This window comes from Schistocerca serialis, chromosome 4 (genome assembly GCF_023864345.2).
Source record: "Schistocerca serialis cubense isolate TAMUIC-IGC-003099 chromosome 4, iqSchSeri2.2, whole genome shotgun sequence".
Taxonomy (NCBI): Eukaryota; Metazoa; Arthropoda; class Insecta; order Orthoptera; family Acrididae; genus Schistocerca; species Schistocerca serialis.
The window spans coordinates 353,049,386-353,071,990 of NC_064641.1; the positions used below are offsets into that span (position 1 = coordinate 353,049,386).

A 22,605-nucleotide genomic window follows, 5' to 3' on the forward strand; every position below is an offset into this window, starting at 1 on the left:
TGAAGACAGTACCAAATTTTCAACATTTTTGTTTTTGAATGTAGGTGAAAACATTATGCAGACTAAATCTTAAGAATACATTAAATTTTCATCTCCTCCAAACTGGAACTCTGTTATAGGTTTCTAACACTGAGCAGTCAGTGTTAAATGTAATGCACGATGTGTGCTCAGGTGTCAAAACCCCAGTGGTAGCGTGTTTGGTTCCATTATGAGAAATAGGGTTTATACAAGGGCAATGTACTTGAGGACAATATTATAGAAATGGAAGAGGATGTAGATGAAGACGAAATGGGAGATAAGATACTGCATGAAGAGTTTGACAGAGCACTGAAAGACCTGAGTCGAAACAAGGCCCCGGGTGTAGACAACATTCCATTAGAACTACTGATGGCCTTGGGAGAGCCAGTCATGACAAAACTCTACCATCTGGTGAGCAAGATGTATGAGACAGGCGAAATACCCTCAGACTTCAAGAAGAATATAATAATTCCAATCCCAAAGAAAGCAGGTGTTGACAGATGTGAAAATTACCGAACTATCTGTTTAATAAGTCACAGCTGCAAAATACTAACGCGAATTACAGACGAATGGAAAAACTGGTAGAAACGGACCTCGGGGAAGATCAGTTTGGATTCCGTAGAAATGTTGGAACACGTGAGGCAATACTAACCTTACGACTTATCTTAGAAGAAAGATTAAGAAAAGGCAAACCTACGTTTCTAGCATTTGTAGACTTAGAGAAAGCTTTTGACAATGTTAACTGGAATACTCTCTTTCAAATTCTGAAGGTGGCAGGTATAAAATACAGGGAGCGAAAGGCTATTTACAATTTGTACAGAAATCAGATGGCAGTTATAAGAGTCGAGGGACATGAAAGGGAAGCAGTGGTTGGGAAAGGAGTGAGACAGGGTTGTAGCCTCTCCCCGATGTTATTCAATCTGTATATTGAGCAAGCAGTAAAGGAAACAAAAGAAAAATTCGGAGTAAGTATTAAAATTCATGGAGAAGAAGTAAAAACTTTGAGGTTCGCCGATGACATTGTAATTCTGTCAGAGACAGCAAAGGACTTGGAAGAGCAGTTGAACGGAATGGACAGTGTCTTGAAAGGAGGATATAAGATGAACATCAACAAAAGCAAAACGAGGATAATGGAATGTAGTCAAATTAAATCGGGTGATGCTGAGGGAATTAGATTAGGAAATGAGACACTTAAAGTAGTAAAGGAGTTTTGCTATTTAGGGAGTAAAATAACTGATGATGGTCGAAGTAGAGAGGATATAAAATGTAGACTGGCAATGGCAAGGAAATCGTTTCTGAAGAAGAGAAATTTGTTAACATCGAATATAGATTTAAGTGTCAGGAAGTCGTTTCTGAAAGTATTTGTATGGAGTGTAGCCACGTATGGAAGTGAAACATGGACAATAACTAGTTTGGACAAGAAGAGAATAGAAGCTTTCGAAATGTGGTGCTACAGAAGAATGCTGAAGATAAGGTGGGTAGATCACGTAACTAATGAGGAGGTATTGAATAGGATTGGGGAGAAGAGAAGTTTGTGGCACAGCTTGACTAGAAGAAGGGATCGGTTGATAGGACATGTTTTGAGGCATCAAGGGATCACAAATTTAGATTGGAGGGCAGCATGGAGGGTAAAAATCGTAGAGGGAGACCAAGAGATGAATACACTAAGCAGATTCAGAAGGATGTAGGTTGCAGTAGGTACTGGGAGATGAAGAAGCTTGCACAGGATAGAGTAGCATGGAGAGCTGCATCAAACCAGTCTCAGGACTGAAGACCACAACAACAAACAACAACAACATGAGAAACAGAGTACTAGGTTTATAATTAACTTGTTGTTACGTTTTCTGATCAAACTTCTACTTATTTGAAACATAATAAAAAAAATTATTCCTGTTAGTCGAGGAGACAAAATTTATCAGTTTGGAATAAATAATAACAGTGATAACAAAATACAATAACTCAATATTGCAACAGTTATAATGCAAATGAAGAAAGTGATTTCTTTTGTGCAAAGTTTCTCCAGTGAATTTTATTCAGACTCAGTTGCTGATAATGAAATCATTATTAATATAAGGAAATATAATTTTGCTCTACTGGTGCTTAAATCGCACACACCATACATGCCTCTGCAACATTTTTGTGATGGCACTGTAAAAACTTTAGTGACATGACTCTTGCTGCTAACACTATCAGTGTCATTAGTTAATGACAGGGCATTTTCTATAACATTTTTAAATAGGTTTCATCTGCTATGCTTTTTCCCATTTTATGTTGTGTATGACTGATGATTTTCCTAAGAGCTTTGCTTCTGATTGCCTCGACTGCAGATTGTTGTAATCTTTAATTAAGGACCATCTCAATTCTCTGAGCTTGGAATGGTAGTGACAATGTGACAGCTGTGTGACTGTTTGCTCAATTTTGCCATCACGTCTATTTCATATATTGGAAAGTGTGCTTCATGCAGAGATATCAGATCCATAAGCACCACCTTTTTAAATGTATAACCTACTTTGATGTTCTGACACTGAAGGTAATCAACTCCTCCTTTTCATTCACCATGGATGGCATTTCATCAGCAACAGAATGATTGTGAACATTATCAAGAACTATTATTGATGATGTAGACACGTAGCACACACATCATTTCTCTTGAGTGATCTCATATGGCAGTGCTTTGGCCAACAGAGTGACATTGAACTTTTCCCCTTAACAACACAATACAAGAAAACAATAGTAATAAGAGATAAAAATTTAACTTTGCATGTGTAAGAAATGAAAACAAACACAATCTCAGTGCACAGTGAACGATCATGAAGAACTGCAAGCCACCTGAACCTAAGACAGAGTGCGAGTAGCAGGTGTTGTGGCTGTGCATGTCTGGCAACCATGGATTTCTCAACCTTCACATGATTTTGAACAGAGTACAATAGTAGCATCCTCCAAACTTATGTATGGTTACAAATGCCTGCAATTTGCAACCATTAAGAGCTCCACAGCTCTCATCTACTTTGTGTGACTTCACTCTCACCTATGTTGCTAAAATAAGAATATTTCATAAAATGATTTTTTTTTTGTTCAAAGTGTATTGGATTATGAATGAGTGCCTTAAGTGTGTGGATCATTCTTTTATGTGGGTACAGTCTTAGGCAAATGAGGTCAATCAAGATGCCCAGCAAAAACATATCCAAAATAATATAGGGTAAATTTACTTAATGACAATGTGCCCTCATCCAACCTTTACAAAATACGGAGAATAAAACGAATATTTATAACTACAAAGGGATCTTCCTGCTACCAATTTTGTATAAACGTCTGTCAAAAGTCTTACTGAAGAGAACTGAAGCAGAAACAGACTACCTAATCAGGAATATCACTAGGAGTCATGAAAGACAATTGCGTGCAGAACAAATTATCAGTTTCAAGATCATCTAGTAAAAGTAGTGATCACTCCACCTCCCCCTCTCCATCAAAAAAGCGTATGATGCAATAGACTGACATTTACTGTTGAACATATGATACGATTTCAAAACAAAAACACCAGAAATGATCAAACATTAAGTAACACCATGTCTAAAGCTGAATTCTGAGGTGAAATATCTTAGTGTTCTGATATTAAAATACGAGTCCAACTAGGAAACAGATGATCTGTTCTACTGTTCATCTTGTATTAGAAAAAATGAATCGGGACCTGGCTAAAAGACATAAATATTGTCAGACTATGTGGATATAACATTCTTTTGCAATTTTTTGCCTGTGCAGACATCCTAATAACTCTCTACAAGAAAGTAGAAGGAGCAATTCTTTGCCGAGGAAAACTTCATGAAACTGTATGCCGACCTGGACTCCAAATCTCACAGAAACTCCTTAGTACCTCGATGGACAAGTAATGGTAACTCAATTCAGCAACATATTACAAGTACCTAAATTTAGATACCTAAGGGATACTATCCTACATTTGGGATTAAATAGTGATACAAACAAAGAGAGAAAATTGGCAATTGAAAACTGAAAGAATCTTCCAGAAATTGGCATTGGAGATGACAAGATACAAGGTAAAGCTACATTCGAGACTTGTCTATAACCATTGAGTTGCAGATAAACCTATAACTGGAACCAACAGAATCAGGACAGAAGGATTTTGAAAGCACACTCTTCAGCTAAAAATGTTGAATCATGTATCTCAGCTGGGCATAATGATTAATAATAATAATAATAATTGTTCAAATGAAACTATAAGGTTCCAGGGACCTTTCCAAGTCTTAAACATCTATGTCGTCTGTATGCAGACTGAAGCGAAAAATGAAAATTTGTACCTAGGCCAGGATTTATTTATTTATTTATTTATTTATTTTGTGTTCCATAGATCCATATGGGAACATATCCCTGGATATAGAACGAGTCAAGGTTTTTTACAGATTATTGTTTTGTGCACAGATACATTGATCTAATCATTAGATTAAAGAAACTGTGAAGTTTAGCATATACCTTTACATATTAGTTAAGATACAGGACATCTGAAAGAATATACAGTCATGCATAAATTTGGGTATTGTTCTTAAGTTATACAGGCGTCGTATACAGACATACATAAATTTCGGTATTGTATCAAGTTACACTGTACTTACAGAGTATGATTAATTGACTGTAGAGGTCACACAGTAAGGTTTAAGCACAAACAAGAGATTCTATGCATTTTTGCTAAGAAATTCATCAATACTGTAACAAGATTCATCTAAAAGGAACTGCTTCAGATTTTCTTTAAACTTTGGCATGTTTCCAAACAGTTCGTTAATGTGGAGTGGGAGGGCATTAAAAATCTTGGTACCACTGTATAAAACCCCACCACTGTATAAAACCCCCTTCTCGACCATACTTTCGGTTTTTAGCTCATAATGGATATCCAGTTTCCTTCGGGTGTTATAACTGTGGTATGAGCTATTGATTTTGAATAAGCTGCTATTTTTTTAAACAAAGCACATCAGGGAAAAATTTATTGGGCAGGTGTTGTAAGGATGTGTAGAGCTCTAAACAGATCCCTGCACGAGTGCCTAGGATGTACTCAACACACAATTCTTATTGCTCGCTTCTGTAGATAGAACACTTTTTTTGCTATTGGTTGATTTCCCCAAAATATTATACCATAGGCCATAAGTTGGTGAAAATAGCCAAAATATGCAATTTTTATTGTGCTCATTTCCCTAGTGTCTGAAATTATTCTTAAGGCAAACGTTGCTGAGCTTAGCCTTTTGCACTGATCTTTAATATGGTGGTGCCACTTCATTTTGCTATCTATATGCAGACCCAAGAATTTGGAGGACTCAACCTTCAAAATCTCGTGCTCACCCATTTTTACGTTCATTTCATTAGTAACATTTGTGTTAGAAGACAAATGAATGTAATTTGTCTTTTTTAGGTTGACTGTAAGGCCATTGGTTTCAAACCAGTTTGTCAAATCTGCAAAAGCTTTATTTGACACATTCCCTGAGAGATTATTAACTGATAAAGTGGTATCGTCAGCAGACGTGAGTATTTTCCCATATCCTGTGCATAGTGCTAAGTCATTTATAAATATTAGAAAGAGCAATGGGCCCAATACTGAGCCTTGAGGTACTTCTGCAGTAATGGAGCTCCATTCTAAAGATACCTGGCCACCATGCAGTCCTTCCACGATTACTTTCTGCTTTCTACCACACAGATAGGATTCAAGCCATGTGCCTACGGTTCCACCCATTCCTAGTGCAGTAGCCACCAGAAAGATCGCGGGAGGCACACATCGGCACAGCGCGTCACGGACAGTAGTTGCCACAAGTGAAGTCCCGTCCACCAGAGGGCACGTGAGAATTCGGCTGCGCCCTCTGCCGGCGGAACAACAACAACTCAGGCAGCACGGGCCGTGCCCAGTCAGTTTTACATCGGGCATGCCTAGCAGACAGTTCCCAGTCTACACTATGTGAAGTGGGACGGACAATGTGAATCGTGTTAATACACAATTGGTGATGAGTAGGGTCGTTCTCTCGCGTGTTACGTCGTCGTTCCGGTTTCACAGCTTATCCACGGCATGAAGGATTTAGTGCGGGTTTTGGTTGAGCTGCAGAAGGAGCTCATGGCAACCATGACACAAGCGCTTCCGGTGTTGCTCTCCACGCAGTCTGCTCCAGCGCCATTCCCTCCTCCCTTTCCCCTGTATGACGAGACGGCGGAGGTTTGGGACGCATATGAACATCGCCTTCGGCAGCATTTCCAGGTATTTCATGTTGCCAATGTCATGCTCTTTTCTTGTCTTGGATATCTCCCTCACTGTATCAAGTTTTGCGGCAGCTAGCGCCGTTGCAGGAACCCTCGTCCATGTCTTTTGACGCATTGCTGTCTTCATATTATCGCCGCCGTATGCATGTTGTGGCGGCTAGGGTCGAGTTCTATCAATGCAAGAAACAGCCCCATCAGTCTTACCGGGTGTGGGCCGCTACCCTGCACGGTCTTAGTCGCAAGTGTCATTTTGTCACGGAGCAGTCACAAGAGTCGTATACCCACGTTATGGTGTGAGACGTCATTGTTCATTCTGCCCCTGATAGGGAGGTCCGGCCGCCAGCCCGTTACCGTCCTGTGCGTCGTGTTATATACATCATGATCCGTCAGAGTGCCCCCAGTGTTGGGCCGTTTGTCGCAAATGTAATAAAAAAGGACACATTGATGAAGTTTGCCGCTCAGCCTCAAAAGAATCGAAGGAAGCAGGTACAGAGGACATGGACGTTGGCATTCAGGACGTTTCATCGGGCCAGGCTCCCGACGCATTGGCACACAAACTCTTTATCTTGATGTCTGTTCAGTCGCACAGACTACAACTGCAAATAGATACGGGTGCAGCAGTTTCCTTGTTGAATGCACAAACTTACTCCAACCTTGGGTTGCCCCCGTTGGTGCCATTTTACCGGCATCTCTGTGGTTACGGTAAACAGTTCATTCCCCTACTGGGTCAATTCACTACCGATGTTACTTACAAATCAGTCACTCGGCCTCTTACTTTTAATGTTGTCAGTGATGCGAGCTCCGCTAACCTTTTTGGATTGGATGCCTTTCAAGCTTTCGGTTTTTCTATCGCAGACACCATACACTTGGTCTCTGAAGACGTTCCCAATCAATCATTGGAAACTTTGACCTCTAACTTTAAAGATATCTTTGAGGAGGGCCTGGGGCGTGTTTCAGACTTTGAAGCTCACTTAATGTTGAAGGCGTCGGCTCGCCCGCATTTTCTATGTGCGAGGCAGATCTCCTTGGCTCTCCGCCCTCAGGTAAAAGCAGAGCTAGACCGGCTGACAGCCCTCGGGGTCGTTCTTCCCATTTCTTCTAGTGAGTGGGCTTGCCCCTCGTTATTGTCAGGACACCCTCGGGAAACGTACATCTTTGTGGCGATTTCAAGGTCACCATTAATTCCCAATTGGTGGTGGACACCTATCCCTTGCCTCGTTCTGATGAATTGTTCTCCGACGTGGTGGGAGGCAAATATTTTTCGAAAATTGATCTTTCGGAGGATTATCATCAGATACCACTTGATGAGGACTCCAAACGGCTGGTGGTCGTCAACACCCCGTTTGGCCTTAACCAATACCAGCGGTTGGCCTTCGGAATATCCAGTGCCCCAGCGATATTTCAGCGGTATCTTGAGCACGTCACGTCGACAATCCCTCATTGCATAAATTACCTGGATGACATAACTGTCACAGGCCGCAGCACGAAGGAACACTTGCACAACCTTTTTTAGGCAAGATTGCCTATTACCACCGGTTCATTCCCAGGGCTTCCACCATAGCCCACCCTCTGTACTGCCTTCTGCGCAAGGGTGTTCCTTTTGACTGGTCGCCTGCATGCGAGCGAGCGTTCACCTCGTTGAAGGGCCTCCTCACTTCAGCGCCTTGTTTGGCTTCTTTTGACCCCAATAAGCCGTTGGTCCTGGCTACAGATGCTTCGCAGTATGGGGTGGGGGCGGTCCTGGCCTACGCAACGCGGATGGCTCCGAGCGGCCACTGGCGTTTGCATCTAACACTCTTAGTCCCGCGCAGGCCCATTACTCTCAGATGGAAAAAGAGGCTTTGGCCATTGTCTACACTGTTACCAAGTTTCACCCTTTCTTGTATGGCACGAAGTTTCAGTTAATCACTGACCATAAGCCATTAATATCGTTATTTGGCCCTGCCTCTCAGATTCTGGATAGGGCAGCCCACAGACTGCAGCACTGGGCCTTGTGCCTCTGTAAGTACCATTATGACATTCATTTTCACCCTACCGAACAGCATGCCAATGCCGACACTCTTTCCCGTCTTCTGGTGGGGCCAGATCCTAAGTCAATCGAGAGGAGATTATAAGTTTTCATTTGGATGTGGCGTTCTGCCAAGCGGTTGATGGCTTCCCGATCACTAGTTTTAGAGTCGCCAGGGAAACGGCAGCTGACCCGGTTCTCCGGCAAGTAGTTCACCTTGTTCAGCAGGGGTGGTCGGTCCCGACCTCCAGGCCAGGCCTCGGACCCTCTTCGTAATTGTTTTGTTCTACGACACCGCCTCTCAGTCTTGGAAGGAGTTCTCCTTCTGGCTACCGATGATACAGCTCCTCGCGTGGTTGTTCCTGCAAGTTTGCAAAGGGAGGTCCTGACGTTACTATATGAAGGGCACTGGGGTGTTTCCAGTACTAAAACCTTGGCTCGCAGACATGTGTACTGGCCCGGTATTGACAGAGAAATTGAGCACTTGGTGGCCGCCTGTTCCCAGTGTGCAAGCCAACAGGTATCTCCCAGGTCAGCGTTCTCTTTATGGCCGCCTGCAACCCAGGTATGGGAACGTGTTCACATAGATTTTAAGGGCCCGTTTCTCAATGGCTTTTGGCTCATTGTCATTGATGCTTATTCCCGATTCCCATATGTGGTTCGCTGCTCCTCAACCACTACAGAAGTTGCAATCCAGGCACTCGCAAAAATCTTTTCTGTCGAAGGTCTGCCAGTCACCCTGGTATCAGACAATGGACCTCAGTTTATTTTGCAGACCTTCCAGGATTTTTGTAGGCACTTTGGTATTCAGCATGTTTGCTCTTCCCCCTTTTCATCCAGAATTGAATGGGGAAGCCGAGCGCATGGTGCGCACATTTAAGACGCCGATGAAAAAGTATGTGCACGAATTTTCTGTGGAGGAGGCGTTGACGTTTTTCCTGATGGCATACCGGACCACACCGATGGGAGAATGCAGCCCTGCAGAGCTGCTCCACTGGCGCCTACCTAGGACTCTGCTGCACCTCCTCCGGTCTGGTCCTTGCCAGTCTTCACAAAACGGAGTACCCGGCTTTCCACCGGGTATGTCGGTCTGGGCGCCTGGGTTTGGTCGCAATCCACGTTGGATACTGGCAATGGTTCTGCGCCGCAATGGCCGCCGAATCTATACCTTGCAGGCGGGGGACCGGGAGGTGCGGCCTCACCAAAATCAGCTACGTCCACGTTTGGGCACCCACCCTCCGACCCCTCAGGTGCTGGCTTCCCCACTGCCGGCACCCGTGTTGTTTTCTCAGGGGACGCTACCGCCCCTCCCCCCTGTGACTCCACCACACAGCGATGGTTCTCAGCCTTGGCAGCCTCCAGAAGCTCCAGCACCGGCATCGCCATCGTTAGATATACCCTGGCGAGAGCCGGCCCCCCTTGCAGGCCCGGTTTCTCAGGAGGCTGGTTCAGCTGTGGTCGTGCCTTCCCCATCGTCCCCACCACTGGCTCTTGCCCCTCCCGAGATGGAATGGGATCCGGAGTTCGACAGCTTGTCGCCCGTTCCATCCTGGGCTCCGGTGGTTGGATGATGGGGTCTCTTCGTGTGGGTCACTTCCAACCGTATGCAAAGGTTCCGGCTCGAGGGTTGGCAGATCCCCACTGACTCCAGCATTCCAATGGATGTGGAGGTCATTGCTACTGCACGAAGCTCCACATTATGATGCAGTGGATCACAGTGGCTTCATCCCCCCCCCCCCTCGAAGGAGGAGGAGTGCAGTAGCCACCAGAAAGATCGCAGGAGGTCCACATCGGCACGGCGCGTCACGGACAGTAATTGCCGCAAGTAAAGTCCTGTCCACCAGAGGACACGCGAGAATTCAGCCGCGCCCTCTGCCGGCACAACAACACCAACAACAACAACAACTCAGGCAGCACAGGCCGTGCCCAGTCAGTTTTACATCGAGAATGCCTAGCAGACAGTTCCCGGTCTACACTATGTTAAGTGCGACGGACAACGTGAATTGTGTTAATACACCTAAGGTCTTGGCTTTACTCAAGAGAATACGGTGACTTACACTGTCAAAAGTTTTGACAGGTCACAAAATATTCCAACCGTCATCATCTTATAATTTATGGCTTCCATAACATTGTCAACAAAGGCATGTATTGCATCCATGGTTGATACCCCTTTCCGAAAGCCAAACTGGCTACTGCTGAGGATGTTATATTTACTAAGATGCTCAACCATTCTGCTAAGCATCAATTTCTCTAGTACCTTGGAGAAAACTGAGAGTAATGAAATTGGTCGATAGTTTGTAGCCTCAGTCTTTTCTCCCTTTTTATAAATTGGTCATATAAGCCCATATTTTAGCCTGTCGGGAAAAACAACTTCTTCCAATGACGTATTACTAATATGGCAGAGGACTGTACTTTATTTCTTTACAATAGTATTTCAGTAACTTGCTGGAAATGTTAACTCCAGCAGAATTTTTACATTTTAAAGACATAATTATTTTTCCTAATTCTATCACTGTAGTTTTTCGAAGATGCATCTCTTCTATTTTGTTAGTTAAGGTGTTATGCAAGTATTCTGTAGCTTTCTTTACAGAACCCTGGCATCCCATTTGGTTGGTGACTGTTAGGAAATGATTGTTAAAGATATTAGCCACCATTTCGGGAGCATCCACTGAAAGGCACCCAGTTCTTAAGCTAATCATTTCTTTGGCAGATAGGCTTTTCCCTGTCTCGCTTTCAACATATTTCCATATGGTTTTCATTTTGTTATTTGATTTGTCAATTTCCTTTTTTAGATACACACTTTTAGATTTCTGGATCACCTTCCTTAATATCTTAGAGTACACTTTATATTGCCCCACCACTGCAGTATTGTTAGACTGTCTGGCTGAGGCATACAATTTTCTTTTTGTTTTACATGAAATTTTGATGCCCTGGGTAATCCATGGCTTAAATGCAGGGTTACACTGATTTTCTCTGACTCTTTTATTTGGAAACACCTCCTCAAAAAGATTTGATGTTAAATTAATAAATACATTAAATTTTGTGTTGACACCTGCTGAGTTGAATACTTCAGACCAGTCTACTAACTGTAGCTTCTGCCGGTATGTCTCTATTGTTTCTTTATTTATTGGTCTCACATTTTTCCAGATAGCTTTTGGTTTTCTGTTAAGATTTAAATTGGGGATTGTCAGAAGTATAGCATCATGGTCTCACAGCCCATTTAGGACTTGACTGACTGTCAAGCTACTGTGCCTAGACTTATCAACAAACACATTATCAATTAGAGTAATGGAATGGTCAGTTACCCTAGTGGGAAATTCAACTACTTGCATTAGATTGTAATAGCTCATTAGTTGCTCCAGCTCCATTCTGTCATAACTTTCATTCAGGAAATTTACATTAAAGTCGGCTAGTATTAGGACTGAAATGTTTTTTCTATACAATTTTGATAACATTGATTCAATCTGTTTGAGAAAGATTCTAAGATTCCCTCAGGTGCTCTATAAATTGATAATATGACTACTGATACACTATTTGTTGCCAGTTCTATACCACACACTTCAAAGTGCTGCTCAATACAAAATTTGCTTACATCAAGAGTTCTAAATACTACATTATTTCTAACATAAATCACTGTTCCGCCCCTCTCCATGTTGGATCTGCAAGACTGAGATGCAAAACTGAATCTGTCTAAGCGCAACATCTGAATATCACAAGTGATATGATGTTCAGTGAAGCATAGTATATCTGGTTGCTTTTTTCTTTCAATATCATTTATGTTTATTAGTAGCTGGTCTAGTGAATTTTTAAGTCCTCTTAGGCCAATGTTCTGATAGAAAATTGTGAGTGGTTTAGTCTTTCTTAAATCTGCACCATTTTTACGATTAGGCTTACTTGGTATCAGGGTACTTTCACTGTGGACATGTAGGCCTACTGTTGGTTTGAGCTTCGGAACTTCTGCTATATCCTCTTCCTCTGGAGCCGGGTCTCCAACACAGCTGGAGAGCTTCTGCAATGCTGTTTGAGTTTATGGGAAATACAAAGTGGGCTGAGGTGTGAATGGGAATTTAGATTGAGGACGAAGACATGCTAGGGTAGTCCGTGCAAGCTGTGCAAATCCCCCATGCCAGGGCGGCATAATGGCTAATGAAGCCACCTAGTGAGCAGGAAACCCAGGTTTAAATCCCAGCATTGGTACAAATTTTCATTTACTGCTTGAGTCTGCATATATGCATAATACAATTATTATAACTATATAGATTCTTACCAGAGAAAGGTTTAAAATACGAGGCCTGTTCAGAAAGTAAGCTCCGATTGATTGCCAAATTGAAACCACAGTGAACATCAGAAATGTTTTACTTGTAACAATTAGCTACACCTTTCAGCTACTTCTCTACGTAGTCGCCGTTCTGACTTAGACTTTTGTCATAGCGTTGTACCAACTTTTCAATAGCTTCATCATAGAAGGCAGCCGCCAGTGCTTTCCGCCAATTCTCCACGCTGGCCTACACCTCGTTGTCTGTGTCAAAATGTCGTCTTCAAAGACAGCGGTTCATGTGACCAGAGATTAAACTCAGGGGGAGACAATTGCGGACTGTATTGTGGGTAATCTCACATTTCCATTTGAAAACGATGCAGGAGCATCTTCATTGCCCCTGCAGAATGCGGCTGAGAATTGTCTTGAAGAAGAAACAGCACGACAGTTATGTAATGTTAGCTGCATAGCTTCAGGTGAAATTTCTCACCAGGCCCTCGTACTTGGCAGCAGACACTATTTTATAGACATCTTTACGCACTCACTGCGAGCTCAGAAATGAGAAGAGCGACGTGATGCTAACTGGGGTTATACTAGAGACACTACCCAACACATCTGTGCAAAGCTTTATCGGATTTTCATAGTCGTTTCCATTTCGCGACCGATCAGAGCTTACTTTCTGAACGCCCCTCGTAATATTTATGAAATCTGTTTAAGAAAAACTAGTTACGTTTGCTGTTTTATTACTTCACTTCTCATACCTCATTTCTATAACTAAGACAAAATTCAGCCAAATATCATTTAATTTTAACAGAATGGTCTTAAAAACACTTTCAAATTACCTGGATAAGGCACCTGGCCGTATGTGAAAAGTTCCATCAGAAGAATCCCATATGACCATACATCAGATTTAATAGAGAACTTTCCATAGATTATAGCTTCTGGTGCAGTCCACTTAACAGGAAATCTAGAGCCTAGAAATAAATGTCACAAGAAACATTTTATGATACTGACAACAAAACAATAAAATAATGTCTTCAGTTCTATGACAAAATATTGTATTTAAATTTTTGGTCTTTATTAACACAAACACTTTGCATATCACGCAATGGAACATCCACGATGGAATAATGACAATACTATGAAAAGGATAGATGCTACTCACAAAAACAGAAAAGAGGTTGAGTTGCAGACCAGACACAACAAAAAGACCGCTAAATATGTGAGTCTTGTAGAAATCTATCCTTTTCCTAGCACCGTCGAACACTTCGCATATGACTGAGCACTGATGCACACAGATCACAAAAAAATGTTGACATCACGAGTTGTAAGTTCTAGTACCCAGCAGAAGACTTTGATCATGAACCCTAATTGCATTTATATAAGGAAGGTTCATTAGCTGCTGTTTCTTGCAGAGTGCTTTGTTCTAATCTCAACAACAAGCTGTGACTTAAAACTGTGTTTCCCTTACCTATTATTGCATTTTTAAATTCATTTATGTAAGGTTACAACTGAATCATCCTAATTCAACTTTTCTCTTTGCAGAATGCAGGTAAATGGACCAAATATACTTTTAATTCTTTTTGTGATTTAAAGACCCTTTCTTCAACTTGTAACATGCCTCAAAAGTACTCCAGCAGTTGTTACCTTTAGTGGTTCCTGCATATCATGCTCTGAACCCTAACAGCTCAGCAGTCGACACTATATTCACTTTAGGAAAGGATCTCCTGCATAAAAATTTGAACACATCATAGTTAATAAGAATTAAATTCCTGTCATGAGAGACTTGATGTACTTCTTTATTTACAATATTCTACATTGGAAAAACTGTGTATATTAGGAATGGAAAAACACACACACCTATATTGTCCTCAGACTGTGTGTGTGTGTGTGTGTGTGTGTGTGTGTGTGTGTGTGTGTGTGTTCGTGTGTGTGGGCGCGCGCGCGCGTGTGCGCGTGAGGAACATCGTCCAAAAGATGTGTCTTTCTATCACTCAGTACTATCTCAGCTATGATGTGAAGGTTATTTTTACTGTTTCCCTTTGTTTATACTCCACATAGGACTTTCTAGAATCAGGACTCAGGAAGGTTCTGATCTCTTTACACAGCTCACAATGGCAACCATGTCCATTATGAATCATAGCAGTGTTTCAGTTTAAGAAATTTTTTCAGCAACAACAAGACACAATTACTGCAGGGACAAAGCAAGCATGGGAGTTCTGTTCTGCTTATTTGCAGCGTTTATAGCACAATATGCAATTTTTTGTGGTCTTGAACTGCAATACACATCTTAAACAAGTAACCTCTGTAATGCGTTTTTTGAATGCAAAGAATGCTAAGCCAGCTGAAATTCAACTTCTAGAAATTTATGGTGAAAATATATGACTGATGGAATGCTGAGAAACTGGGTGACACACTTCAATGATGGATGAACCAATGTTCATGATGAAGCAGGGAGTGGGCGGCCTTTGTTGTCAATGATGGTTTGGTTGAGAAAGTGAATGAGCAAAAAGTGTGAAAGCTGATGGTTTGCAGTAATGCCTTGTGATGAGTTTCCACAAATTTCAAAAACTGTTTTGCATGAGAATGTCACAAATTGCTTGAATTTTTGCGAATTGTGTTCCCATTTGGTTAAAAAATGCTTATGGATGTCTATAAAATGAAGTGACTTGGCACTGCTTTGACATTTCTCACATGACACAGTGATTAAGAAGATGAATTCTTAAACAGAATTGTAATCAGTGATGTAACTTGGGTTTGTCTGATTGGAGGCACTTACAATCTCCCCCCCCCCCCCCCCAAAAAAAAGTTCAAAACAACTGTGTCAGGACAAGAATCACATGCACTGTGTTCTGTGACAGACAGGGCATAGGGCATTCTGCTTGTTGAGTTCCTTCCCACAGGTGAAACCATCAATGCGATAGACACTGTGAAACATTGAGAAAACTACTGTGCACAATTCAAAACAAAAGGTATGGAATGCTCAGTCAAGGTATTGTGTTGCTTCATGACAACACAAATCTCCATTACATTGGTGTCACTCAAAACCTTATTCAACAATCCAGTTGGGAGCAGTTCAATCACCTGCCGTACAGCCACGATCTCGCACCTTCTGACTACCACTTGTTCTTGAACTTGAAGTGTGATTTTGGAATGATGCACTTTGAGAGCAATGACGATGAAGAAAATCGTGTTCAGCAGTGATTATCTTCACTGGCAACATCTTACTATGACTAAGGCATAGAAAAGTTGGCTTCCCACTATGACAAATGTTTGAACAATGGTGGCACCAATGTAGAAAAACAGTTTAAGAAAATCTGTTCCCTGTAAAAATAAATTTTGGTTTCAAAATGTTTTCATGAGGTTTTTCCAAAACAGTGCTTACTTTCAAAACATGCCCCATATCTTTGTTATCTTTGGACAGATTGTGTTTTCTGTGTAAACTGAGACTGTATGCCAAGGCCATTCCCCTCTCCAGAAAAATGTGACATGCATGCCCTGGTGCCACATATACTAATGAGCCTAAACATTTGACCACCTGCTTAATACTATGTTGGTCCACCTTTCAAATGCATTATAGCACTGATCCTGTGTGGTATGGATTCAACAAGTCATTAATAGGTCTGTGGAGACATGTGACGCTAGATATCTATGCTCGTATCATGCAATTACTGTAAATCATGAGCCGGTGGTTTATGGACATGGGAGACGTCACCCAATAGCATTCTAGAATTATTCCATGAGTTGCAGTTCAGGTGTATTTGATGGCCAAGGCATCAACACGAGTTCACTTCATCCTCTTCAGACTGCTGTAACATAATTCTGGCTTTGTGAGAAAATATCCTCCACAGCATAAAAATGCCCCCATCGCACAGCATCCGTGGTCAGGTGTGTACTTGCAGCAGGATGATGGCATATCCAGATATGACCACTGACCTAAAGGAACACAAAACATCATTCAACTGACCAGGTGTCACATTTCCATTGACCATAACTGACAATGTCATTGGGTCAACATGGGAACACCAAGAGGTCATCTGCTGTGGAACCCAAAATTCCACACTTTGCGATGAACGGTATGCTCCTAAAATAGATGTTCATGACAGGCGTACAGGAACAGTCAACTGGCTTTAATGCCTCCACAATACTCATTGTCATGCACATAGTCATAACAATCTGACCTTTGTCAAGAGCATTTGCGCCAGTGGATTTCCCCATTTGCTGGACATATCATCACTAATTCCCCTACTCATCTACGCTTCACTCATCATTCCCTTACCAAGTCACACTGTTACTATGTCACCAGGTGGGATTCAATCTTGTGGTGTGTAGTGGTCATAATGTTTTGTGTCTCATCAGCACACTTGAGTGACTGAACCCAAAATATTAACAACACTGTGCAAAGCTATCCAGTTAAGCCAAATGAGGATCTCCAATCCATGGCATAGAAACTATACAATCTTTCTTTGGCAAAAGTCCTGGGCATATTCAAACCTTTGAAACCACAGAAACCACAAAAATTCAGCTGCACAATACAGAAGTAGCAACCCTTTGCAGTGACAAACAGCAGCCATCACCAGACACTCACATGTTGGTAACACCTAAATTGAACCAAACCAGCATCCGCACACTGCACCATCTGCAGGCACATCATCAAGATGACATTTCACTGTCAGCACATTTAAGTTACTTTCTTCCACAGTGGCCCTCCTGTCTCAGCTTGCAACAATCACTACAGGATAATCATTACCAGAGAAAGGAATTTGCATACTGAAAAGTCCTCAGTGGCTGCCATGACTGCACTGCACTGTGACTGTAAACTGTATCATGACAATGTGAAACACAGCACCAGCCATGTCCAACCTGCTCATTATTAAGCTGCAAAGCAAATATTTGTCCATTTGCTTTTAAACTAATAAAGGTGTATCTCTTTCTAATGTGAACTGGGCAACATAGTTTATCTGCACCTGTGGTGTTGCACCATTGTTTGTTAAACTACAATGTCTAACAGATTTCCACTAAAAGTCAACATTTAGAGGAACTTTTGTACAAAAAAAAGTGTTGTTAATACACTATTATTTTTGATAGTTACAAGTGCAAGTTCTGAAAATCTTTCGTGTGTGTGTGTGTGTGTGTGTGTGTGTGTGTGTGTGTGTGTGTGTACTTTTACTAGAAAAACGGCAGGAGCTTGAAAGCTAGTGTGAATACTGTTTTCTGTTACATGTTTCTATGGTTCACTTTTACTAGAAAAACGGCAGGAGCTTGAAAGCTAGCGTGAATACTGTTTTCTGTTACATGTTTCTATGGTCCACACATCAGTCCACTACATGCAAGTAGTTGCCTTTCCCTATTTTTATGTACTTGAATGCTTGGCAACTCAAACTTAAGTGTTTGGGAAAGGTTTTAAAGAAACACTTTCAGACTGCTTCTCAACTATCCCACTTCCAATTAGTACAAGGAAAAACTGAACACTAAAATCTTTCTGCCTGAGCTCTAATTCTGCTTATTTTATTATGATGCTCATTTTTCCCTATGTGAACAGGAGTCACCAAAATATTTTGGGATTCTGAAGGGAATGTTGGCGATTGAAATTTTGTGAAAAGCTCTTTCTGCATTAAAAAGTGTCTTTCTTTTAATTATGTCAGCTCAACTCACTTATCATATTCATGACACTCTCTCCTCTATTTTGCAATAATACAAACAGAGTTGGCCTCCTTTGAATTTTTCTGATTACCTCCATCAACCCTATCTGATAAGGATCTCATACTATGCAGCAATACAACAAAAAAAAGATGGAAAAGTGCAGTGAAGATAGTTTCTTTCGTAGATTTGATGCCTCTTCTAAATGTCCTGACAATAATACACAATCTTTAGCTCCATTCCTCCCGCATCATTTTCTATGTGTTCATAACTGTAATACCGAGATTTTTATGTGAATAGACAGCCTTTAGATTTGTGTGAGTTACCATGTAACCAAAAGTTAATGGATAACTTTTAGTATTACTGTGAATGACCTCACAATTTTCATAATCATGGTCAATTTCCACTCTTCAAATCATGCAGATGTCTTATTCAAATAATTTTGCAATTTGTTTTGATCTTCCAATGACTTTACTAGTCAGTAAAGACAGTATCATCTGCAAACAGTTTAAGGAGCTGTTTACATTCTCTCTTAAATAGTTTATATTAGTTAAAAACAGCAGAGAGCCTTTATAACACTTCTTTGTGGAACCCCAGTGTAGTGACCTGCATAGATTAGACATCCGAGATCCAGCTGTGCAGTTGTAAGATGTGCCATAGAAGTCAGCAACTGCTAGAACCGCCAGAGGCTGTCACTCATGGATAGTGATGCAATCTCTCCTCTGTGGACTCTACCGGCTGGCCAACAGCTTAGAGAGTCGGGGCCGGCCAGCCTTGCCCTCAGTTATATGTTGACATTCTAACTAGGATTATCAGACTAGTAGTGTAGTCGCTCCATGGCAAGTGTCTTCTTGTAACAAGTAATTTCTAGATATAAGTGTTGTGTCCGTAGTCATCTGTACGTTCTTGTGGTTAAAACACCCAGACATTACTTTGGTCTCACTAGATGACTTCCTGTAAGTCACTGCAAACTGTGATCTTCGTGACAGGAGACAAATGAAACACTACTCCATAGGCACACAATTTGATTGGAAGTCACTTGTTTGGAATGGTGTCAAAAGCCTTCTGTAAGTCCAAAAATATGGAATCAACTTGAGATCCCAAGTCAAAGGCACTCATTACTTTCTGTGAATAAAGCTCCAGTTGGGTTTCACACGAATAATACATCTGTACTGGTTATGAGTCAATAAACAGTTTTCTTCAAGATACTTCATAATGTTCCAACAGAGTTATATTACAAAATTCTATTAGAAATCAATGTCAATGATGTGGGTCTATAATCCATCCAGATTAATTCTATTTCCTTTATAGTGTATTTGTGATTTGTGTAACTTTCCAATCTTTAGGTACATACCTATTAATTAGTGAGGGGTATATATGATTGCTAAAAATGCAGTTATTTCATCAGCATACTCTGAAAGGAAACTAACTGGTATAACAATTGGACTCAAAGACTTGTCTTTATTAAGAGATTTACCATAGTTAGTATGAAAGGCATGGACACTGTCTCTTACAAAGGCATCAAGCGAATTTTGAGGTGCTGTTTAAGTACATGTATTTTGCACTTATTTTTGATGGATCTGGAGATACTGTACTCAATCTCCTTACGATGACCTTCTGGTTACTAGTTCCTATACCACCACAGTGCTCTCTATTTGCTCAGGATTATTTGTCAGAAAGAAGTGTCATATGTTATCACAATCATTTACACTCCGCGTGAGCTTCTGAACTAATCATTCAAAATAATTTTCAGAGAAAGCATTTAGTACAATTATGAATGATGTTTCATGCCTACCACCAACTTTAAACCATGTATTTTCACAAATATTTCATGGGTACATTGAAGTCACTAGCAACTGTAATTGTATGAGTGAGGTACCTACTCAAAATGAGCCTCAATTTTTTCTTGAACAGTTCAGCAAGAGTACCTTCTTAACCAGGGGTCAATAAAACAAACCAAAAATGAACCAATTATTAATTTATTCTGACTTTTGGTTGTTTTTCTAACAGTGATGTATGTATTTCTCCACATAAGGTAAAATTTTGACAATATAGTGGAGGTGTTGAGTCACAGACACCCACAACAAAAAGATTGCTAAACAAGTAAGCTTTTTGCCAAAAGGCCTCCTTCTGGATTCAACAAAATACAAAACAAACACACACACACACACACACACACACACACACACACACACACACACACACAAATGCAACTCGTACACACATGACCACTGTCCTAAGAAACGATTTGGTAGCAACTGGGTATGTTATATACTGTCCAGCAACTACATGTAAAACATATTTTGTGAGAATATTACTGAAACTTCATATGATAGTTTGATACCTCTTTCTGCACACAAATGTCATCTGAATTTTTTTTCAGTTCCAGTTTCGTAACCAGGATAGTCTTTCAATGTTGAAGGGTCTTTGTAGAGAAAGTAGTCTTCGTGTTGTAAAGGAAGGAATAACACTTTTATGCAGATTACAATGCTGTTGGAATATCAGTATTGTCGAGTAAGGATATATCCACTTTCTCAGGAACCAAGTATCGGTAATGGTTGGAATTTTTTCCTTCCAGCAACCTTATTCATTTCCAGTTCAAGATTCAATTAACTTATGAATAGTGTAACATGAAAAGGTGATTTAATTGCTCCTGTTGACAGTAATCCAAGCACTTACATACATTCTTACAAGAAAAATACTTATTCATCTCAAATTAGTTCTTCTCCCCCTCAAATGACTGAAATTGAGCTTGAAAGACATATTACTTATATACAAAATATGGACTGCCATCCACCTAACACAACTTACGTTTCAGTTGGTTACCTTTACTACATCTGTAATCTGCATTCTGCGCAGAACTTTCCAGTATTATATAAATTATAAGAAGTTTTAACATTTATGCCTTTGTACACTAAGACACATGCAGAGCAAAAACATATTGTCTTCATTTATCGCCATTTACAGGACAGTTTAACCAGCAAACAAATAGAAAATACATACTGGAATATAATGATAATATAATCCAGACTGGAGTATAATGATAATATTACGAAAAGGATAGATTGCTGCTCACCATATGGCAAAGATGTTAAGTTACACACAGGCTCAACAAGGAGACTACTAAACATGTAAGCTTTTGGCCATAAGGCAGCCTTCTGAAACAGAAAACAGACAAAACACACACACACACACACACACACACACACACATTCATGCAAATGCAGATCACACACACACGAGCACTCTCTCTGACCGTTGGGGCTAGACTGCGAGCAACTGCACATGATGAGAGAAGCAATCTGGATGGTGGAGGTACAGAGGTGGCTGGGCTGGAGAGAGTAGGGTGAGCAGGTTACAGGAGGGGGACAGTAAAGTGTTGTTTTTGGAAGCATACAGGGATGAGGCAGAAAGAGGGTAGAGCAGCTACGTACAGTCAGGACACTGTGGGTGCACTTTTGGAATATAAAGCTGTGGTGTGGGAATAGGGAAGGGGATCAGTGGGTGAAGGACAATGACTAATGAAGGTTGTGGCCAGGAGGATTACGGGAATGTACGACATATTGCAGGGAGAGTCCTCACTCACGCAACACACAAAAGATGGTGTTGGTAGGAAGGACCCGGATGGCACAGGCTGTGAAACAGTCATTAAAATTAATGTAGCCATCCCTTAGGTGGAAATCACTTTCAGGAGGGTGGCTTGTTTGGTTGAGGAGGACCAGGTGAAGAGAATGGGAAGAAGGTGTTGAGGTACTAGAGCAATGGTCAGCAACACATCGGTCGCGATCTACTGGTAGATAGCGAGTGCTCAATTGGTAGATGGCGTGAGTACTGAGAGTGTTGAATAAAATCATCAATTGTTTCCTGTAGCAATAAAATGTGTGTTCATTGACACAAGTTGTTTTGTTTGTTAATAACAGTGTAGAACTGGTACCAACATCTACCTTGAACCTCTGAAATTTTTTGTCACATTACTTAAATCAGCCGCCACCTGCACACCACTCGTTGCTGCACTGTTTCACTCATCTTTGTGAAATGTGTTCGATATGTGTCAGGAGAAGGCAGTGAGTTTCGTGCCGTGTACTTCTGCAATGTAATAGAGCCTGGAAAGGACATAGGCTGTCAGTACTCAGCACTGAGCATGCGTAGTTGCATACCTTATTGACACTTTTTGATAACAATTGAGTACTGCAGCAACTTCACGCATAATGAGTTGTGTATCAAAAAAACATAAAATTTATCATTTTCATTCCGAATGGGAGCACGAATTTTTTGTAACAGAGTGAAATGGCACATGCATTTGTTTAGTGTGTGATGCTAAGATTGCATTTGTGAAAAAGACAAACATCTAGAGACATTTCAAAACTGTGCACACAAGTGTTAACACCGAGTTTCCTGTGAACTCCGATCTGAGAAAAGAGAAAATCAAGAAAGTTAA

At 41.0% G+C, this 22,605-nt stretch overlaps 1 protein-coding gene across 6 annotated transcripts in view; it reads right to left on the reverse strand.

Annotated features, from left to right (window-relative positions):
- Window positions 1-22,605, reverse strand: part of LOC126474137 (tyrosine-protein kinase Src64B) — a 276,344-nt gene that overhangs the window by 26,794 nt on the left and 226,945 nt on the right. For all 6 annotated transcript variants that reach the window (XM_050101580.1, XM_050101579.1, XM_050101576.1 and 3 more), the window contains one exon: window positions 13,370-13,501. In XM_050101580.1, the coding sequence (XP_049957537.1) occupies window positions 13,370-13,501 (132 nt within the window). The remainder of the gene's footprint in view (window positions 1-13,369; window positions 13,502-22,605) is intronic.